General features: G+C 35.4%; 1 protein-coding gene across 16 annotated transcripts in view; it reads right to left on the bottom strand.

The window, feature by feature from the left end:
• Positions 1-20,937, bottom strand: part of rerea (arginine-glutamic acid dipeptide (RE) repeats a) — a 238,223-nt gene that overhangs the window by 34,232 nt on the left and 183,054 nt on the right. For 12 of the 16 annotated variants that reach the window (XR_012398487.1, XM_073938963.1, XM_021469958.3 and 9 more), the window contains 6 exons: positions 20,775-20,880; positions 19,854-19,950; positions 17,461-17,565; positions 8,131-8,179; positions 5,410-5,534; positions 5,216-5,315 (listed from right to left, as the gene is read on the bottom strand). Coding sequence is in view for 15 of the 16 variants with exons in the window: in XM_073938963.1 (XP_073795064.1) it covers positions 5,216-5,315; positions 5,410-5,534; positions 8,131-8,179; positions 17,461-17,565; positions 19,854-19,950; positions 20,775-20,880 (582 nt within the window). In the remaining variant the exon portion in view is untranslated. Of the gene's footprint in view, positions 1-5,215; positions 5,316-5,409; positions 5,535-8,130; positions 8,180-13,307; positions 13,449-17,460; positions 17,566-19,853; positions 19,951-20,774; positions 20,881-20,937 lie in introns of those variants that run through there. The other 4 variants (XM_073938967.1, XM_001922746.8, XM_073938969.1 and 1 more) reach the window with 1 other exon arrangement.

Below are 20,937 nucleotides of genomic sequence, written 5' to 3'. Positions count from 1 at the left end.
ATTATTTCACTACAGTGTCACAAAAACAACAAAGGCACTTTTCCAAGACACAAAATCTAGTATGTTACTGCTACTTCACAACAGTTACAGTATGTGAATAGTGTTGCAACTAAGTTACCGCACAGCTGATTATTATATCCGACTGCGACGGACACATTTTTTCCTAGTGTAAGGACAGCCTGAACACTGTAACAGCGATTGGCTCTCTATAAACCTGTCAGATGGGGTGAGCTTGGACAGCTGGACAGAAAATCTGAAAGCCATTAAGTATTGAGGAGGCAGATGAGTGCGAACTTAAATAACCTAAAATATTCGGACAAAAAAAGCATCCACGCAAGCTCCGAAGATGACGACTTCAGAAATAAAACAAGCAATATGACTCAGAATGTCCAAACAAGCTTCTTCTTATTATACTAGCTGTTAACAATGCGGCAACAACTTTTGAGGCAATATCCAATGGAGAAACGTTTGGTGATCAAATGTATATATCTGTTTGCTTCCCACGTTTTGGTTTCTACAGCACAACCTAAAGATTCTTGGGAGAAGGAATTAGGAATTGACATCTCATCCTCTACTTAAGAGGAGGGATTGAGTTGTATACACACCTGCTCTATATATGTAAAACCACAGCTCATACAATTTAAAGTGATGCACAGATTAAACTATACCAAAGCCAAACTTAAGCTGTATCCTTCTATCTCTCCTTTGTGTGATATCTTCGGACTTTATTCCCAGGCTTTTGAAATGGACATTAAAATTGATGTGGAATTAGCATTGTTTGAATGTTCAGACCAGTTTTTTTTTAATGGTTAGCTTGAAAGGTTACCAGGTTTCATACACATTTTTATTACAAAAATTCCATGACTTTAGACAATTTTCATGACTCAATGTTTCATGTAAAATCTATGTATATGTGGTAAATCATAAGAAAAACAATGAACGTTTAAGCTTATTACAGCAGATCATCAAACACGCAACAACCTCTTTAGTTTTAATTTATTTTTATATTTATGTAAAATGGCTAAAATGATGCGAGACCATGTTTTTAGCCAAAAAAAGAGGTAAAAACATCTGACCTCCATGCCAATATACAGATATTTGTCAAACTAATTTTCGATAATGTTAATAGTTTGTTAAACAAGTAATCGTAGGTAAAACTACTATTGTAATGGCGCGATCACACTGTACTTTTCACTCCATAAACTTCAGAGGCATGCCAATGCGGCAGACCAGAAGCGTAAGCACGTGTTTCGCATTTGAAAGTCCAAGCTTGGTGAATTCTGAATCATATTGTTTAATATCACCCCTTTTTACAGCCCCATACAACAGCATTTCTCAAGTGCATGCTCTAGTGTGATTGCAGCTTAAGTCGCTTTGGACAAAAATGTCTGTTAATAAATGAATAAATGTAAATGTAATTTCCATGATTTTCCAAAACCTTGTGGGTTTTTCCAAAACTTTTCCAGGCCTGAAAAATGCCATGTCAATATTCCATGACTTTTCCAGGTTTTCCATGATCATATGAACCCTGGGTTATGTTTCTCTAGATTTGGCAAACAGAAGATGTATGACAAAATATGGGACCTCTTCCTCAGATGTATAGATTAATAATGTCCATGTAATTATTATTTTTTGCCATTTTTTCTCTTTTTTACATGTAATTTAATTTTGTTTCTTATTTCATTAGTCCAGCTGAGATTTTGTGATGGTGCTGTATAATTGCTGTAGCGTTTGTTAGTGTTTTAGTGCATGTTCTAGCTGGTATGAAGAAATAACATTGAGATAATTTTGTTAACATATATACATGATGTACACTGTTGGGTGTTATGTTTTCATAAAAATGCAGCAATATTTAAAGCTTCAATTTTCCCCACATCATGTTTATTTATAAAAACATTTGAGAAAAGAACAATATCTAGCCAAAGTGCTTTTCCTTCACCTCCACTGGAGACGCTGGCCATAATAATTACTAACACGGCTACAACAAAGCAGCCTGTCAATGGCAAGCAGGTACCTGACTGAGACACGGTGCGCCTCACGCTCCAAGCACATTGGAATTGCAGATGAGCGGAAAAAGGTCAAGAAACTGAACCGCAGCTCACATTAATTCTCAGCTTATCCACTTCTCAGTCAAAAACGGAAATGTCATGTTTATTGCATTTCAGGTTCATTTGCCGAATGCTTTATTTTTTTTTAAGGCTAGCAAAGACATAGGAATTGCTTTTATAATGGTTGTCTGACATGGGCGGTATTAGCATATATCACGCTATATTTTTGTACTTGACCAGGTTTATAAATTCAGCTCTGCAAAAGCTCAGCTGTCAAGGCCTACTGTGCATTAATGAAGCCATAAATTACACCCCTCTTGTTCAGACATCTTACAATTGCAGACATCACTGAGGAGCTCTTCAACGCCAATTTACTAGGGTGTTTTGATGGCCCCTGGTGCCCGTGTCTTTCCCGAGGCGAGGCTGTGTTCAGAGAGCAGCAGCCTGTGGTGCACCGCTGAGAAGGTGAACAAATGTGAGGAAACGCTCGGGGATTTCTTTTTCCTTTTTTTCATCTTTTGACAATTAGGCATGAAGCCTGCTAGGGACATCTTACTTCACTGTCTCTTTGGTGCCGGGTGTTTAATTGGCCAAGACAAATTGGGTTTTAGCTGCTGAACTGAGCAAGAAGAGGGAACTCTGATGCATAGAAGAGTCTACTGTATGAAGACGGCTTACATGCTGACAGACATGAATGACACATTTGCGATTTTGAAGGTCGGGAAAATGTGTCAACCAAACAATTGATGAAAAAGGGAAGTCAAGTGAACCACAAAACCCATGTAACTACTCTCATTTAGGATCACACAGGGTTCTGTTAAATCTATTTCCTCATTAGCTTGAATGATTAGTTATATAGAAAATGGCTGTTCCTGAAATCTGCGGTCTCTCTGTTAAACCACTTCACTGCCCGGACCACTGGTTTTGACATAATGACATTTTATGGTTTTGCTAACTGTGAGCAATGAGACCGGCTTGATTCCTCTTTTTGTTTTTACTAAATAGCTCGAACAGCAAAATAACAATAAACATTACAAAAAGCACTTGGACTGAAATAACAGACCAGATTGGTGACAAAAAAAAGCTACAAACTAGGGGGCCAATCACACCGAACAAGCTTTTACGTTCCAAAAACGTGAGGTGCACCACAATACCTTTTTTGTTGATGAGTAAAAGAAGCGTGGTGCACTTTATGTCACTTGGCAATGACTGAATCAGCTGCGTATTGTGTTTGAGTGTTGCTGTTGATTTTAATATAATTTTAAAATTTAATAATATTGTTAAATTTAAGATTTGAGATTCATACAGCTTAAGATAACTCAAAACAGCAATCACAAGTCTCTCCTCTATCTTTAAAAGGCTCTGTAGTTGTCTTGATAACAAAAACACTGCAGTCACCTCAACCGATACCCCGCCTCTTCTTTCATTTGATTGGAGAATGAAACAAATGCAACTGACGTAGCGAGCTTTTTATGCTCAGAGTTCACTTCTTTTCAACTGCGAGCGCACAGCAAGTAACGCCAAAAACACGAGCCGAAGCAGGAGGTTAAAATGCAAGGCCATTACAAACACTCGTGGCCATTAGTAAATCATTTAAAAAAAAACGCCTCTCAATGCAAAATAACGCGTTCGGTGTGATCGGCCCCCAAGTCATCTTATTCCAACGAGTCTGATATTTACATAACCATGCATTAAATAAATTACATGTTCTAATGATTAGCACAGTGGCAAAATAATTCAATTAATTCAAATACAACTGCTAAATTCTATTGCCACTGCAGCTGGCAAATGTATTATTTCTCCTTAATATTACTAACAAGATTTTTTAGTTGAAACTTTAATACTGATAATTATAATAAAAAAATTTAACTACTGTTATTACACAGCTTTATTTGTTTTTGTTTTAATTCTAAAATTGCAGCAATAAATGTATTACTATTTAGAGAACAGTTTCAACAGCATCCAAAATGGTAGCCCAAACTATTAAGAAATTATTGTTTTTATTATTAATGTAATCACAAGATTTCATAAGTTAACATGTTAACATAACAGCTAACAACTTAATAGAGACCATTTCGAGGGATGTAAACAAAAGCCATGGTCTTCAATACCAACGTATTTTCTGTTTTACATTTTTAATTTTTATAGCTTCCGAGAACATTACCAACTATTTTAACATTAAGTTATGATTGAATTAACTCTTGCTACAGTAACCAGAACTTGAAAACACCAACATTTTATTTTAATTTCAGTCAAAAAAATTAAATACAAATAATAATTTTAGATAAAACATTATAATCTAAAAAAAATGAAGTAGCATACTAATTTTATTGTGATTTAAAACATACATAAAACACGTGAACACTCTTTAAGAAAGAATACAAAGAATAGAAATCTAAACAAAAACTAAAAATACTAATAAATGTTCATTTAATTCTACAAGTAAATCTTTACTAAAACCTAATATATGTTACTTTTGAAGAACATTTTAAAAAACCACTACAGTGTCACAAAAACAATGCCAATTTTCCAAGACACAAAGAGTAGGCTGTTACTGCTACTTCACAACAGTTACATATATAGTTATATTATATAGTTAACAGTGTTGGTACCCAAGATACCACACAACTGGTTGTTATATCTGACTGCAACAGACTCAACAATGAAATAGCTTCATAACAAGCAGGAAATGTTCATGGGCCAATGACATAACCACATTAAAATGGTCTATAAACTATACTTAAACTGTAATTCATGTATCAATTCTAATGTTCATTTTTACATTTACAAAAACAATCAAAAGTTGTAATCAATAAAAGCACTTGGCCAATAAACAATTACAATATGAACAAACGATAACGAAGGGCAATTAATGCTGAAGATATATATATATATATATATAGTCATTTAAAGTTAATGCATCAACTAATTTTAACAAATACTATATTGTACACTGCAACCATAACACAACAATAATCACCAAAACCATCATTTTTACAGAACTCTCTCCTTCTTAATAAAATAAACATGCCATAAACATTAGATTTTCCCTTTGCATTCTCAGTTTTGCAACCCCCAAAGCTACCGTTAGCATCAGCTAAGAGATCGCCTGTAATCTTAAATCTGGAGTAAAGGTCAGTTAATCTGAGAACAGTGCGTCAACTTACAGTGTTTAATGCGTTAAGTGTAGTGTCGTCTCGTGAGGCGGCGAGGCAGCCGTCCTCTGTTGACCCCCCATCACACATCCCTGCGAACGCTGCCATGCTCCTGTCAAGCAGAAAAGAGGAATCATCGATTATGTTGAAGCTGACAGCAAAACAAACTGCACAACATGACTTAAACGGAGAAGACGGGGCTTTACCTGGCAGCCCGCAGGTACATGAGCAGGTCACAGTCATTGACCCCGGGCATCCAGACCAGTTCTTCATTCTCTGTCACTGTCTGACCTCCAGGAGAGGGAAAGGGCTGGAGCTCTGGCAGCTTGGCCTAATTTGGCAAAGAGCAAAGTGGACAGACAGCTGCAGTCAAAACACAAATAGCACTAGCGTTGAGAGCTAAATATCAATTTTCATATTCATTTAATCTCTACATGCATGAGTGATTAAAAGACCTCACTTAAATCAATATGTTGACTAAAATATTAAACTTTCCCTTGCATGTATAAGGTCCCATGGCGTTACTGTGGTGACCAATGACAGAAATGGCAGATAATCATATGGAATTTGATTACATTATTACTGTATTAAAGGCATTAATGAAGTAAAATATTCATTTTCATTTTTGTTTGTTATTTTACTCTAAAACACCTGCACTTGTTCTAAATGTGAGTTTTCTCAATAGAAAATATTATGAAAAATGTCAGAAATGAGTAGCTATTGACTTCCATATTATATGTTTATAAGTCACATTAACTTGTGCATATGTATTTGTGTACTAAAAGTACTAGATCTTAGGTTATAGCTTTTTTATAATCTCAAACATATTTTTACTATGATAGTGGGGCCTTTATAAAGTACTTATGGCTATCAATATCTACAACTCTTTAAGATCAACTTGTACTAGGGCTGCACAATATATCATTTGAGCATCGATATTGCAATGTGTGTGTCCGTAATATACACATCACTGGATATGCAATGTTAAGTTGGGATAATAGTCCAAATGTCCAAAAACCACCAGTAAAACACACTAGATTTGTGGAATCACTGCAAAATTGAACCACAATAAAATATTTAGGGCTCGTCACTGTGAGCATTTTGAGAGATTTTAAAACATTTTAGTTATGCATAAAGAAGTCTAATAAAGATTGAATAAATTATACAATGAAGACTGCGCAGTGTCATTTTACATTTGATTGTTCAACTTCTGTAACTCTGTCCAGGAAATTGTTTATTTCACTCTGACATTTGCTCCATTGTGTTTATTTAGAACTGTAGTTTATCATATATTTATATTTTACTTCCACACAACATCATCCCAATCCAACTAAAGTAATGACTTTTTAGCTATTGAAGTCATCTGGTGAAATTGTATTTATATATATATATATATATATATATATATATATATATATATATATATATATATATATATATATATATCAGAGGAAAAAAAATATTGCAATGTGAAATTTTTCCAATAGCGTTCACCCCTAACTTGTATCCACTTTAATAGTTTGATTCTGTTTTTTTTTTATGAAAATATTTTTTTATTTGGATTCCAACTCCTGCAGCATAAGTTATGTGTATTTCTAAGACAGAAGAAATCACTTAATACTAGATGTGTAGTGCTACCAAATTAGTTAGCTGCTAGAGCTTTTAAATGTCTGAAACCCTGTATTGCTTTTGAAAAAGGTTTATTAACCAAAGCTGCATTTAGGGCCGTGCCGATAAATGATATTATATTGAATAATCATGATAAAATTGATATTAAGAACAATGATAAGCTCTTGACTTTTTAAGCGGTATTGATCTAAGAGCCAATCACACAGCAGAAATGTGCAACAGTGGCAATCTAAAAGTGTATTGAAATTGGAGATTTCACCTAATTTTTGGCCACCGAAAATTTATCAGCCGAAAATATGTTATGACACTTAATGGACCCTCTAATTTTTGTGGCTATAGTCATTGTTGGGGTACTCTTTTAAATCTGGTAGCAACTTATATTGAAATATATATTGTTCAATATGGAAAATAATTATCGAGATTGCATTTTTGCCATATTGCTCAGCCCAAGCTGTTTTTGTCTCAAAGTTTATATATATTCTACATTTATATATACTATATTTAGTATATATTCACACATAACATACTGGGTGGCTTAGAAAAGAATTAGCATGTTTTCACACATTTCGTGCACACTCTGTAGCAAAACTCCTTAAGCAGAACGTTTCCAGAATAAAACAAATCCTAAGACCAAACCTCAAAAGTAATTTCCTAAGACATAACTAACATTCAGTTATAAAGTCTTGCAGATGCATCTCGAGTTGAATCAATATCCATGGTGCGCTAACCTGTAATGGCCAGCCCGGCAGAACTTTATTACCGCAAACTTCATCTAAAGTCATTTGGTGCAACCCTGGGCAGTGGTCCAGCCACTAGTTTGACTCCATATGATAGCTTGAACGGATCTCTGGGAGGATATACACTATAAAACATCTGACATTAATTGCTGGTGGTGTTCTGTCTTTTTCATCGTGTGCCATCTTCTTTAGCGATCTTCCTTTTGGCTTTTCAATTTCAGACCGCTGTGACCATTCCTAATTCCCATAAAACACTGCTGAATGTGTCTAATAAATCCCACACACTCCGAGCAGCCAATTTCCAAACGCACTATTCCATATGGCCACAGCGCTGCATGAAAAATCCATCAAGCATCATCTTTATTCCACTATTCAAGTTAAACCTATAGGTGACAGAGGACCAGCGGCAATATGCAAGCAGCGCTTGAGCTTGTCAATCAAGCCACTGCTTAATATGAGTTTCAGATATCTCTGTTCAATCCACGCCACAAGCTTTTAATAAGCAGTGTCAGAGATGACAAGGTTTCAGATAACTTGTTAAGCATTAGTAAAGAGACATACCTGGTGACTGGGACCGACTCGAATCTCCCCTTGTGTACTGTTTAATCGCCTGTAAGAAAAGAGAGAAGAGAAGAAAGACAAATGTAAAGCTTTGATGGTTTATGAAATGTCATAAAAATGACATTAAGCAGTTTTCCTTTAAGTATACATGTGTTGCACAATGAAAGCAAACATGACCATTTAAGGACATATTTCCATCAATTAAATAAAATGTTATTTACTCTATTAGGGATGCACAATATATCGGCGGTCATATCGTTATCGGTCAATAAATGCTGTTTTTAATGTTATCGTTGTTGGCCCGATGTCAAAATTAGGTCAATAACTTTAGACCAATGGGTCACCATATCGGTGCATTCCTACTCTCTAAATGTCATTACTAATTTAGCTGTGAAGTCCTTAAGTATGGCAACACTCTTAGTATGTAATATTGTCCATTATGAAAGATAAATGCCAAAGTATGTCCAGTTTTGCATTTTTTATTGTATAGTTTCCGAGAATGCAAAACGAATATTCAACATATTGATAAACAATCTTGTGATAGCAGTTTTAACATTGAGTTATGATTGAATTGCCTCTTGTTACAGTTAAGAAATAGTTTGATATTAAGCAGGAAATACTCATGGGCCAATGACATTACCACGTTGAAAGTAGTCTTCACATGCATATGACAAATCTGCAGTTTTGTAGTTGGCATAAATGCAATAGTTGTAGTATTTTCAAAAATGTGCACTTTATAACAATTTTTAAAAAAAACAAAACAAAAAAATAAATTCTGAACAATTTCAGCAATAAGGATGTGACATTTGCAGTAAAACTCAAAACATAAATTCTAAGTATATGTTAACATTATATTGAAACATCTGTTTAAATTTTCCAAAACAATAAACCACAGATTTATGGGATCAGAAAATATCAATCTGTTAAAAAAAATAATATTTTAAATGAGGAAAATAAACATGCGTTATGGATGTGACAAAAAAGATTTGCGAATTTACAGTGTGCTGTACTTTGTAGACATTCAGTGAATTAAACTGCACAACCCAAAAGAAGCAATGCTAATCAAACGAATAAGAGTGGGCTCACTATAAAACAAAAATGATTGATTTTATTCTGTTTGACGTTTTTTGCATTTATGAGGGAAAAGCTTCATCATGGATGTGACACTTCCATTATGGATGTGACAGATGTGAAATTTGCACTTGTGTGACTTTGGTAATCAAATACAATAGTTTGAAAACACTGATTGAGTAATTTGAGTATTTTAAAACACTTGCTTACACAAAAAAAAATGTAAAAACTGTTTCTCTATTTTGGTAAAAACTCTTTCATGACAAGATTGACATTTGCATGGAATTGCTCTACAATAATAATTATTTGTTGAGAATAACATTGTGGAAAGCACTTGGTTTGTAAAACACAAATCTATTAAATGAAACCAAAAAGTCCCATCCTCAAATTAAATGTAGGTAACCTAAATAAAAAGCAATAAGTCAACATTAAATCTGTATGTCATATCAAAAATAAACCTCCTTACAAAATGTGGATTAAACCATTATATGAATACATTTAAGTTTTTGTTAATTCGGAATGATGTAAAGGTAAGTAATTGATGACTATTTTCATTTTGGGGTAAATTATCCCTTTCATACAATGGAAGCAGACATTAGTGATTCAAAATGTATTAGCCTGAAATGACCATCAGGCAATAACAGCCTTTAATCATCTTTATTTACATTTTTTACCCCTCTAAAATGATTTTTAATATGCTGGTGGTGCTTTTAAGGTATTATTCTGATCACATAATCACATTAATGCAAGATTCACATTAAAACACAATAGAGCCGGAGAGGAAATAGTGTGGATTTAAACCTATAGACCGAACAAAGGCACAAAAGGTGGCGGACAGCACAGTTGACGGTTCCCATTGTTTTTGCGTGTGGTACACTACAAAAGACCCCTAAAAAGCCAGATGATGAGCAGGGGGAGAGGAGCCCTGAAATGGCTGCTGTTACAAACCCATAGCAGTAACCATGGCAACTACAATTTAATAATAGTGTTCGGATCTCCAGCTGCAGTGGATTAAAGAAAATGACAAGATGTTCCTTTTCAAAAGCCTTCCCCGCTCCGTTGCCACAGCAACAGCGGCGATTTTCATATAGCCAGGCACAGAGCAGGGCCCAGAAACTGTCACTATGATTTGCGTCCAGAGTAGCTCTCACTCCACCGCCGGGCTGACTGCCCGAACCTGGCTGCAAAGCGAAGAGAGGTTAGGGCCTCAAATCATATCCCCCTTCATCTGGGTACATTTCATAAACAAGCCCTCTCTTTCTCCCCACGGCACCATCCACTAAAAACACAAGCTCTGTCAATAGAGGAAATTCCACACGCCAACAAATATGGCAGACAGATGAGGAAAAAGCAGACAAGCCTGCATTAAAAGCTTTTTAGAACTGAGCTGTTTAAAGTTTTAAGAGTCTGATTATAATGCTTGTGACTCGTATAACGAAAGACAAATCCACATCAAATAAATCGCCAGGCAAGCATTATCGCGCTCTTGTCTGAAACTGAATCTGGTGTGAGATGATGGAGAAATCACTCGGCCAGGTTCCTAAATATTCTGCAGCCTCTGCATTTTTAGAGGATCTGAACTAGGCAGCAGAGCCCAGAACATATAACACTAGCTAGCAATTGCTAATGCTACACTTACAGTTTTATCAGCAATGTTTTATTTTGAATTATACTTGTATGTTACTGGATGATTTTAATGAATTATTATGTACAGATGTGTACACTCGCACTAAGCTCTAGCAGTTTAATAGGAGAAATAGGCATGTATTAAATTAAATTTAATATTAATCTTTCCCTTTTTACTCTTAATATTACACTTATGTTCTTGGTTTGGGGGTTCAAGGTGGTGCAGTGGGTATCACGATCGCCTCACAGCAAGAAGGTCGCTGGTTCAAGTCTCTGCTTGGCCAGTTGACATTTCTGTGTGGAGTTTGCATGTTCTCCCCGTGTTCGTGTGGGTTTCCTCCAGGTGCTCCAGTTTTCCCCACAATCCAAAGACATGCGGTACAGGTGAATTAAATGAGCTAAATTGGCTCTAGTGTATGTGTGTGAATAAAGAGTGTACTGGTGTTTCCCAGTGTTGGGTTGGAGCTGAAAGAGCATCCGCTGTGTAAAACATATGCTGGATAAGCTGGCAGTTAATTCCGCTGTGGTGACCCCTGATTTATGAAGGGACTAAGGTGAAAAGAAAATGAATGTTCTTGGTTTGTGAATTGTTGTTTTATTGATGTCTGAGCTTTTTCTATTCTTTAAAACTCTGTCAAGAAACCTTGAGTTGTAAAAAGATGCCACAAAATAATACAAATTATTATAAATATAATTTTATAAACCACATTTTATTTTTAGTGATGGTGTTCAAGCCCTCCTGGGAAGTTGGCAAATTCTAATTATGTATGGTGTGAGATGGATTCATGTCACTTTAGTACCTGTTTTACATAAAACAAGAGTTAACAAAAATGTTTATCAAAATATTTTATCTTTTGTCTCTTTTATTTGCTTATAAAGTTTGCAAATTGTATTTCATCATAATTAAAATACTACAGATGATGCACTTGAAATAACAAAAACAACACTAATTCATTGAATCTAGCATAGTTGCTTATGGACATGCCCCTCAACTAAAATAGCTCAAAAAACTTAATAAACTGAAAATATAATATATAAATGGAGTTAAAATATAAATATAAACAGAATATATAAAGAGTTTTCTATTTATTTACAAATACAACTTTTTGTTGCAATTCGAGCATAAAATAATATAAATACATAAATCCCAGGACAACTTGAATGCATGCTAAGATTAAAATCTGACAAGTGTGAGTGACATACAGTATGAAGTCATTTTCTGATTCCCTTTACACTTTATGGTTGAACTAAAAAAACTTTTAGGTCAGATGACAAAGTATAAAGGGCTCATCTGAAGCAACTGTTGTTTTTAATTTCTCATGTGTCTGACTCAATATAGTGAAAGCAACATGTGTGAGCACTTATGAAGCAGCATTCCTTGGCTTAACATCCTTTCTATCAAAAGGTCAGAAAATTGAAGTGGATGGGCAAATGAAAAAAGTCAGCATGACATTCTTGAGTCACATGCCTTAAAACGTGTAAAGTGGAATATGTTGCATTTCTGTTTAAACTCTAAGTTATAAATACATAAAAGAAGTTCAAATGCAAAACCCTCTAAGTGCCGTCTGAAATTTTCATACAAAATGAACAATTTTCTCGGCCTCCATTATTTATGTTGAGTTATTTCAGTTTGAAGACCATGAAAAGAACTTATTCTTTGCCATAAAAGTGAATTTACAGATCCTGTACACGGGAGCCTGTTAAAATGCGCATTTTAGAAGAAAATTTCAGATGGGATTTGAAGGTTTTTGCATTTGAACTCATCATATTATAGTCCATAAAAACTAATAATCAACTAAATGTGCACTTAAAAGTACTTAAAATAAAATTTATTTGCAAGCATGTAAATTGCCCATTTAAAAACTGTGAACAACTATTTCTCAAGCATCATGTCCTGTAATTACCACCGTGCCTCCTTCTAGCACACGAAGAGCTGTCAACACAAGCACATCATGCTGCATATTTTGACTCGACCACGCGCACAGCAATCAAGCCTAGCCCCGCCTCCTCCATCAATATCCTCCAATCACCGCAAGACTCAAAGACACTCATAACACACTGAATAAAAACAGCCAGTCTCAACTTTATTTACACACCCACTAAGACAGCAGAGGCTTAGCGTTACACATCTAGAAGTGAGCACGAAGTACATTAACTCAATGATAACAGGTCAATCCTAATACGACCCTCTCTCCGTTACATGCATCAATCTGATTCTGAAACAATAATGTCAAAATATCCGCGTCGGAGTGCGTGAAAGCCGCTTTCAATGCTCTGCCATGAAGGCACACTGCGTTGACGTTAGCATAGACGGCTAATGCTACTGACAGCAACACACAAACAACCGCTGTCAACGCGATTTAAAGCACGGACAGCTGTTTCTTCGACACAAACACGTATATAACATTACAACAAGCGCGCACAACATAGCATGACGCGCGCCGATCCCAGGACAGGTGAAGACGAGCATGCGAACATACCTGCGCGGACTGAACAGGTCGTCCATGTCGGAGCCAGAGCTGCTGTTTTATCGGACACGCTGAGGAATAAAAGTGTCCTCTCGCACCTATTTGTGCAGGTACTCAAAATGGAGGCTCACGCATTCAGGCAGCTTTTACACTGAGCTTGTGCCGTGACCGACAGACAGCACTGAGCATGTGCCGCGACCTCAGACACACACACATACACACGGAGGAATCACAGCCCCATCTCTCCTGCTCACACACACACCATGCTGCTGCTGCTGCATACCAAACAAGCAGGAGGAGGGAGTCGAGAGAGGGCGATAGACTGTGATTGAGTGGGGGACCCGAGAAGGGGGTTTCTAACTGGCAACCGTGTGCTGCTGCTTTCTCTGTTTATCAGCATCAGCATCTTCTTTACCATCCCGACTCTCCGCGGGCTCCTAATGAACCCCATTATTGGAGCATCACGTGACTATGGTAATGGGACTACTGTAATACTGCCTTTTTTCTTCCTGACACGAGCATCCAGGCCAGGATTGTAATACACAAAGGAATGGGGGGTTTTAACTATTCGTTCCAAAACTGGTATTTAATTGAAATATCACATTAGGAGAGTGACAATGATCCTTTCATACCTAATGTTTAAATGTACTCAATACACCCATCATCTGAAAATAAACGCATTTATTTATTAAAAAGCCCCCCAAAAAGTAAGAGTTGAGCATTCAGGATGTAATAGTATATGATACTAAAAATATTATGTAAATTAACAAATTACTTGATTAAATAAATTTCATTTGGGAGTTTCTTTAAGTAAATCTGGAGCAGAAAATGTTTGCCTTATTTTGAGGCATGCAGCAATTCATCCATTTCTACATTAATTTACAGTCCTTTCAAATGCACAGGTATTTAAATAAATGATAACATGCATCTGTGAGAAAATATCAAAAGAAAAACATTTTAAAATTCATCAAATAATAAATGTTAGCTTGATAGCATAAAATCAGAATTCAAGGACTATTTATACTGTTAAATACATTTGTAATGTTATTTTAAAAGAATACAAACGTGTGTGCATTACTAAAAATCCAGCATCATTTTTACTATATACACCATTTAAAAGTAGCTTTTTATTCTGCAATGACACAAAAGTGACACAAAAGGCTCTACGATGTTAAAATAATGTTCTACTAAATATGACTACTGTTCTTTTGAATTCATTAAAGAATCAAGGCTATGTATTAAGCCTAGTCATGTTAAGCTGGTCATTCACAAAAGGATTTTTCTATAAAATAGAATTTATTCATTATTTTCATCAGTGTTTTATACTCGGTTATATCAGCATATTTATGATATTTTATTATATGTCAATATGATTTTTCTAAACTTTCTTTTGACACTATGCATTTAATAAATTTATACAAAATGACACTTTAGGGCTGTTACCAGTCACAAATCAGTATCAACAAAACCCATCATTGCACTTCAAAAGAAGCAGAATCTCCAGAAGTGGTATTTAGATGCATTTACACAAATATTTTAAAGCTCAAATCTATTAAAATGCATTTACAATAGCAAAATAAAAATCCGTTAAATAATGAGCTTAGTGTTATAAATTATTTTAAACAAAACATAAATGGGAAAAAACAATTAAATTTTAAACATTAAACCATGTCTTAACATGCGGCCCAACAGGATTCCAGCCACACCTGCACAACATGCAACAAGACATGACAGAAACATTTAAATACCAGCCACTGTACTCCTTACAAAAGGCTTTTAATCAAATAACACAAAGCTTTTTACCATTATTAACAGGCTACCGAAACACTAATGTTGTTGGTTTGCACTTGCCTTCATTTTCAAACAGTTTGCTATTCATTTTATTGTCAAGATCTGATGTGAACTATCTGCTGCTGCTTTCAGTAGTATGGCAATAAATGTCAGGTAAAATGGCATTCAAACTCACATACTGTAGGTAGCATTTAACACTAAATAAAGCTCATGAGGTGTACCTGAGGTGATCATTATCTTAGATGAATGCTATTCTGCTATATTGTCTCAGAAATAGAAATGTTTTAAATGGTAAAACAGTGTTAAATGCACAATACTTTTAAGTACTTAGAACAGGTGCATGTAATTATGCATAATTTATTGTTATAACTATAACTACATGGAACATGTAACAAGGACACTAGAGTGTTACTCTTCTCAAATACTTTAATCTTTAAACTGAAACCATCAGCAGTTAGCAAGTCATCATCTTAATGCATGAGTTAATAAATCTTTAATTTACACAATTCATTCAGACAATCAATAATGAAGTAAATGATCTTTCCTAATAGCTCTCTGACTTACTCTATTCATTCAAACAGATTAATCATTCACTAAACAAATGTATTTGGAAATTTGCAGCTCTTCTGCTACAATCCCCTGAAATTTTCCATTGGCAAAATGGTCTAAAATGGATTTCACTTCATTTGAACAACTTAGGCCCTGTTTATACCTGATATTAAGATGTGTTTTCGTTGATCAAATCTTAAGTGGACAATGCTAAGTACAGGTGTGAAACATTTTTTGCTTTTCCCCTATTTAACCCTATCCAGAGATGGTCAAAAACACATTCAACCAGATTGCCCTTGTAATGAGGGTGCACATGTGGTCGTCTAAACAGTCCCTAAAGATTCTTCAACTGAGCTACTTCATAAAATAAATGGGACGAGCTGGAGACAAATTTAAACGGTCACTGATAGTCTTAGGTTTTGTTGGGTTAGGTTACAGTAGAGCTGCACGATTCTGGCTAAAATGAGAATCGCAATTTTTTTGCTTAAAATAAAGATCACAATTTTCTCACGATTCTATAGATGTAAAATAAAGGTATGACAAAACAAGCACATGGCACAACCTCGATAATAATATTATGTGTAGGTCTACTGGCTTCTATAAATAATTCTATTCTACTTATAATAATTATGATGTTGAATTATGTTTGAGATATATGCTTGCAATCTGTCATATTAGACAAATTTATTCACTGGTAAAATCAGACGTTTGCAATTATCAGACTATATTCAACAATATATAGGCTAGAGTACTTATGCTAACATTGTAAACATTTATTTTCATGTACAACTGTGGGTTCGCTATGAAAGAAAAAACATATCAAATGCTTGTCTTAACCATAACTCTAAAATGTGATATGATCATATCAATTGAAAGCACACTTTCGGTTTCATTGTGACGGCTAAGTGCTTATTCATAGTTCGCGCGGCTCGCAGCCATCAGCCTGTCATACTGAGCAGAGCAAAGACGGTTGAAGTTATATCCACAAGAGGGCAACAGAGACCACATAATAAGCTCTTAAAGGAGAAAAACTCAGCATAATTTCAAGCTACAGCTGATCAAATCATTATAAAACAGGTAAGTGAAATTCTATGTCAATTTCTCTCTTTTGTATGTTGTAGCATACCATCGTAATCTACTAGCATTTGCTTTGGGGTTAATTATTGTGATATCCCGATTGCAACAGGGAAATACTGGGAAATGTCTGCAGACTGATGACATTGGATGCAGTTCATCCTTTTATTCTTAAAATGTGAGCAAAATCACCTGTTTTGACATCACTTTAGACATTAAGCTAGAGAATCATTCAAATACTAGCTCTAAAGAGATGTTGGTGAATTAGCAACAACTTCTGCTGTTCGTTCTGACCGTCAGCTGCAGATTTGAATAAATGGAGGTAGTTCCTCTCACAAAAGGATAAATATATGTGTGTGTGTGTGTGTGTGTGTGTGTGTGTGTGTGTGTGTGTGCGTATGTTACTATTGATTAAGTAAATGTAAGAATCTTCCTCTATAATTACATCAACCTCAAACATTGGAAGAAAACTTTACTCATATGTGCTATATATAATAAGAAAGCGATCAATTCTTTCAAAACGAAACTTTAGACCTCAAAGACAAGCTATAAAACAGATAAATATATCCTAAATCGAATTTATCCCCAAACTGCCCTCATTACCACTGGGCAATTTAAAGGGAATAGAGCAAAACCAGCAGCTGCATTCCTGATGTGAACCAAAACCTTTATTTGTGAAATCCCGCAACAGAGGATCAGAAGACAGAACACGCCTGAGGAAGGCTGATTATTGAAGTCAGTAAAGGCTTACCTGGTTTCTGGGTTATATCCTAAGATGTAGAAGAAAGAGTCGATTCTTGCTTTGAACTCCCTTGCAGCGAATATGTCAGAAAAGTGTGAAATGTTACATTTCCCCCTGCAAAGAAATAGAGCAAACAAATCAGTGTCACAGTGTGAATACACTTCCAGATCACAAAAAAATGTTTGGCAAAAAAAATATTTCCAGCTAAATGCTAAAAATATGTTACAACTTTTTGTAAACAATAATAAAAAATATATTAAACTAATAAAAAAACTTCAATTGTACCATAAGCCTAAAATAACACTGGTTTACAGAAAATGTGTGACTACTGACACATCTAGGATACTGATATAGGTTTCAAAGGAATCTTGCGGGTTACAGGATCACAATATTTCAGCACAGTTGTTTTATTAATGCCCTTTCCCTTCATCCTGTTAGACAAACAAAAGGTGACAGACACCATAGGCTTTTCAAACAATGCCGAGCCAACAAGCTCCACACAAATCATGACATTTTCTCTATCCACCTTTCTGCGCTTTCCATTTCCGACGTCAGGGGCTATCAAAATAATAGGCGTCTGTGTTTTTGCACTGGTTCAATACCTTGCTCATAAGATGAAAGGAACATAAGGTTTGGAGCAGGCATTACGACATGCTAGCGGAATTCATTGAGTTTATCTAAAGCCCTGTAATAAGTCAAATCAAAGAGCTCTCTGTGCAGCAGAAGTTGCAGCTAATTTGCCCTAAAATCAGTGGTTCAGCGCTGTGGCTCAGTGCAATGCCTCCAGATGGTTTCAGTTAAGAGAGAGGGAAAGAAAGAGAGAGAGAAAGAAGGGGAAAATATATCACATGGGTAAAGACAGACTGAGAAGGTCTTATTTCTTGACAATAATCATGCCTGTACTCTTTTTTTTCCTGAGCCTCATCGCAGAAAAGAGAGAGAGAGAGCAGGAAAAAAGAATTGCTTTGAGTAATGCTTTACATGCAGAATGGCTGTGAAATGGTGGTCTGAACTGAGACAGACGATCCCGTAGTAAACTGAGGATCAAAATGTCTGTTTACAGCTCTTAAAGAGTACAGTCTTACTTCTCAGAACATCTGTACCTGCCAAGAGTTACTTTAATGACCATAAATCATGAGATCTAGAGCTGGTTTTTAGATTTAATATGCACAAATTATTCATCTAATCTAGTTTCATCAGCCTTCAGTAGACCTTAACATATTACATTTGCATTTTATAATTTGATAATCAATTGGCATTTTAGAAACAGTGCTAGCAGAAGTCTACCTTAATACTCTTTTCAATGTTTTATTATACTTTAATAATATACTACTTTAATATTAATTTTAATATATTTAGTATTTTAATTATTAGCAAAACTGAAAATTATAGTAAGTTTGATTTATTTCCATGAATCAGTTCAAGCCTTAATGATCCACTTCAAACTCAAGACACATACTTGAATGCATCATACAAAAATACAATATGATTCCTAAATAATAATATTAATAATAGCAATTATTATTATTGCTGTTTTTTAGCTACTTAAATGAACATAAAAATAATAATTAATAGCATATATAACTAATATTGTTATAAGTGGTAGTAGTAGTACAATTTATAAATAATATTAATATTATTATGTAATGCTGCATTGTTACATGTAAATAAATATTCAATTTAAATTAAAAGTCTAAGAAAAATCTCAGAAATATACATGTTTAGTGAACAAAACCTACTTTTGTGTAAATATTTATATGTATATATATTTATTGATATGATGAATGTATTCATGTAAATTTGACAAGAAAAATAAACAAAGTTCTTCATTTTGTTACAGATTTAATTTGTGTAAATATATACATACTCATTTACATCTTTGACAAGTATCAAAGCACAATTTTTTTTGTATTACTTTTTTTTACTTTTATTATAATTTTGAAGATGTTTAAAAGAGATCTTGCTTATTGATTAGATCAGTGGTTCTCAAACTTTATTTTATCAAGTACCACCTCAGAAAAAAATTGTCTCTCCAAGTACCACCAAAAATTAGCAGTATTGAAATACAGTACCATAGTAGGCCCAGTAAAGCAGCTACAACTCTGCACAGTTAAAAAAACGTGGCTGATTACCTCAGAAATATAGGCTATATGTCAATAACGGCATATTATATACATCATTTTTGATAAATTATTAAATGTGTGTAGCATGTACATGACATATTTCATTCCTCCGCGTACCACCAGAAGGAAGCCTGTGTACCACTAGTGGTACACGTACCACAGTTTGAGAACCACTGGATTAGATGAACAATTAATTCAGCAAGTAAATATACTGCTGTGGTTAAATCAATGAATTCCTGACCACATTTGAATGTAATTGAGTCTGTGTGTGTGTGTTACCTGAGGGCAGCAGCATGATAAGTGTCCACATAGTCTGAGATGAAGAGCTCTCTGCTCTTAACCACGGGATCGGTAATAACCAGCTCGCGACCAGAGTCTGCGGAAAGAGACAGAACGCAGACAGAGCGTGAGAGGCATCCAGACTGTTGCTAATAAAACGTGCGCACGCAATAAACGCAGACGAGACACAAAAGAACCCAGACAGATGCACATACACTCGCTCACCAATGAAATATGATAGTCAGTTATAGACTCATACCAAAACATTAAAAATTGGGTGGGAAATAAAAACAATAATAAAAGGCAATAGAATTAAGCACATTAAACTATTTGCATTTATTTAACGTCACAAAGTAAGACACAGACAGTGTTGGATGAGCACTAATCTTCAGATAGTATAAGGACAAAACAAAACAATGGCTGCCATGTCAGAGGAGTCAGTGGTGCAGCAGGTGGTGGCGGCTGCTCTCCAGCGGGCTGGCAGAGACGCAGGCCTTCTTAATGCTTTATTAGAGTGCGTTGTGAATCAAAGTGCCAAAGCCCCGGCCCGGCAGATGCCCCCCAGCCTGTTATTACAGCCTGATGTGTGTATCAAGCTCAGATTTGCTGCTGATAGTCGGGCGAATGAGAGCTCGGAGGGCACATTACACTGAAAGTTATTTGCACTTCACGGCCCCGCTGCCGCTCTTGAGGGAGCGTTACCAGGGAAACAAGGGCAGAAGGGCGCTATTTTTTTTAGAATCCTCATTTATTTGAGATGCCATTCTCTATGAAACTTCACAAACCAATAACCAGGGGTGGTTACATAAATGATAGGACTCTTCATTTTTTTTTTCTTTTCTTTTACACCCAACCACCCACACACACACACACACACACACACACACACACACACACACACACACAAACAAACAAACATACCGTTTTCATTGTTGCGGTCCTGCACCAGGTGCTGGTAGACAGAGTCAGGTACCTCAGACTGACGGTAGTACCATTTCACATTCATCAACAGATGGTCCCGTTTACTCTGAAAGAGAGAAAAAAAAAACATTCGGTAAAATAAACAGGCATCGTTTGTTTGTTA

This window comes from Danio rerio, chromosome 23, assembly GCF_049306965.1.
Source record: "Danio rerio strain Tuebingen ecotype United States chromosome 23, GRCz12tu, whole genome shotgun sequence".
Classification (NCBI taxonomy): domain Eukaryota; kingdom Metazoa; phylum Chordata; class Actinopteri; order Cypriniformes; family Danionidae; genus Danio; species Danio rerio.
The sequence above is the reverse complement of the archived record's forward strand: the minus strand, read 5'-3'. Positions and strand labels throughout refer to the sequence as shown.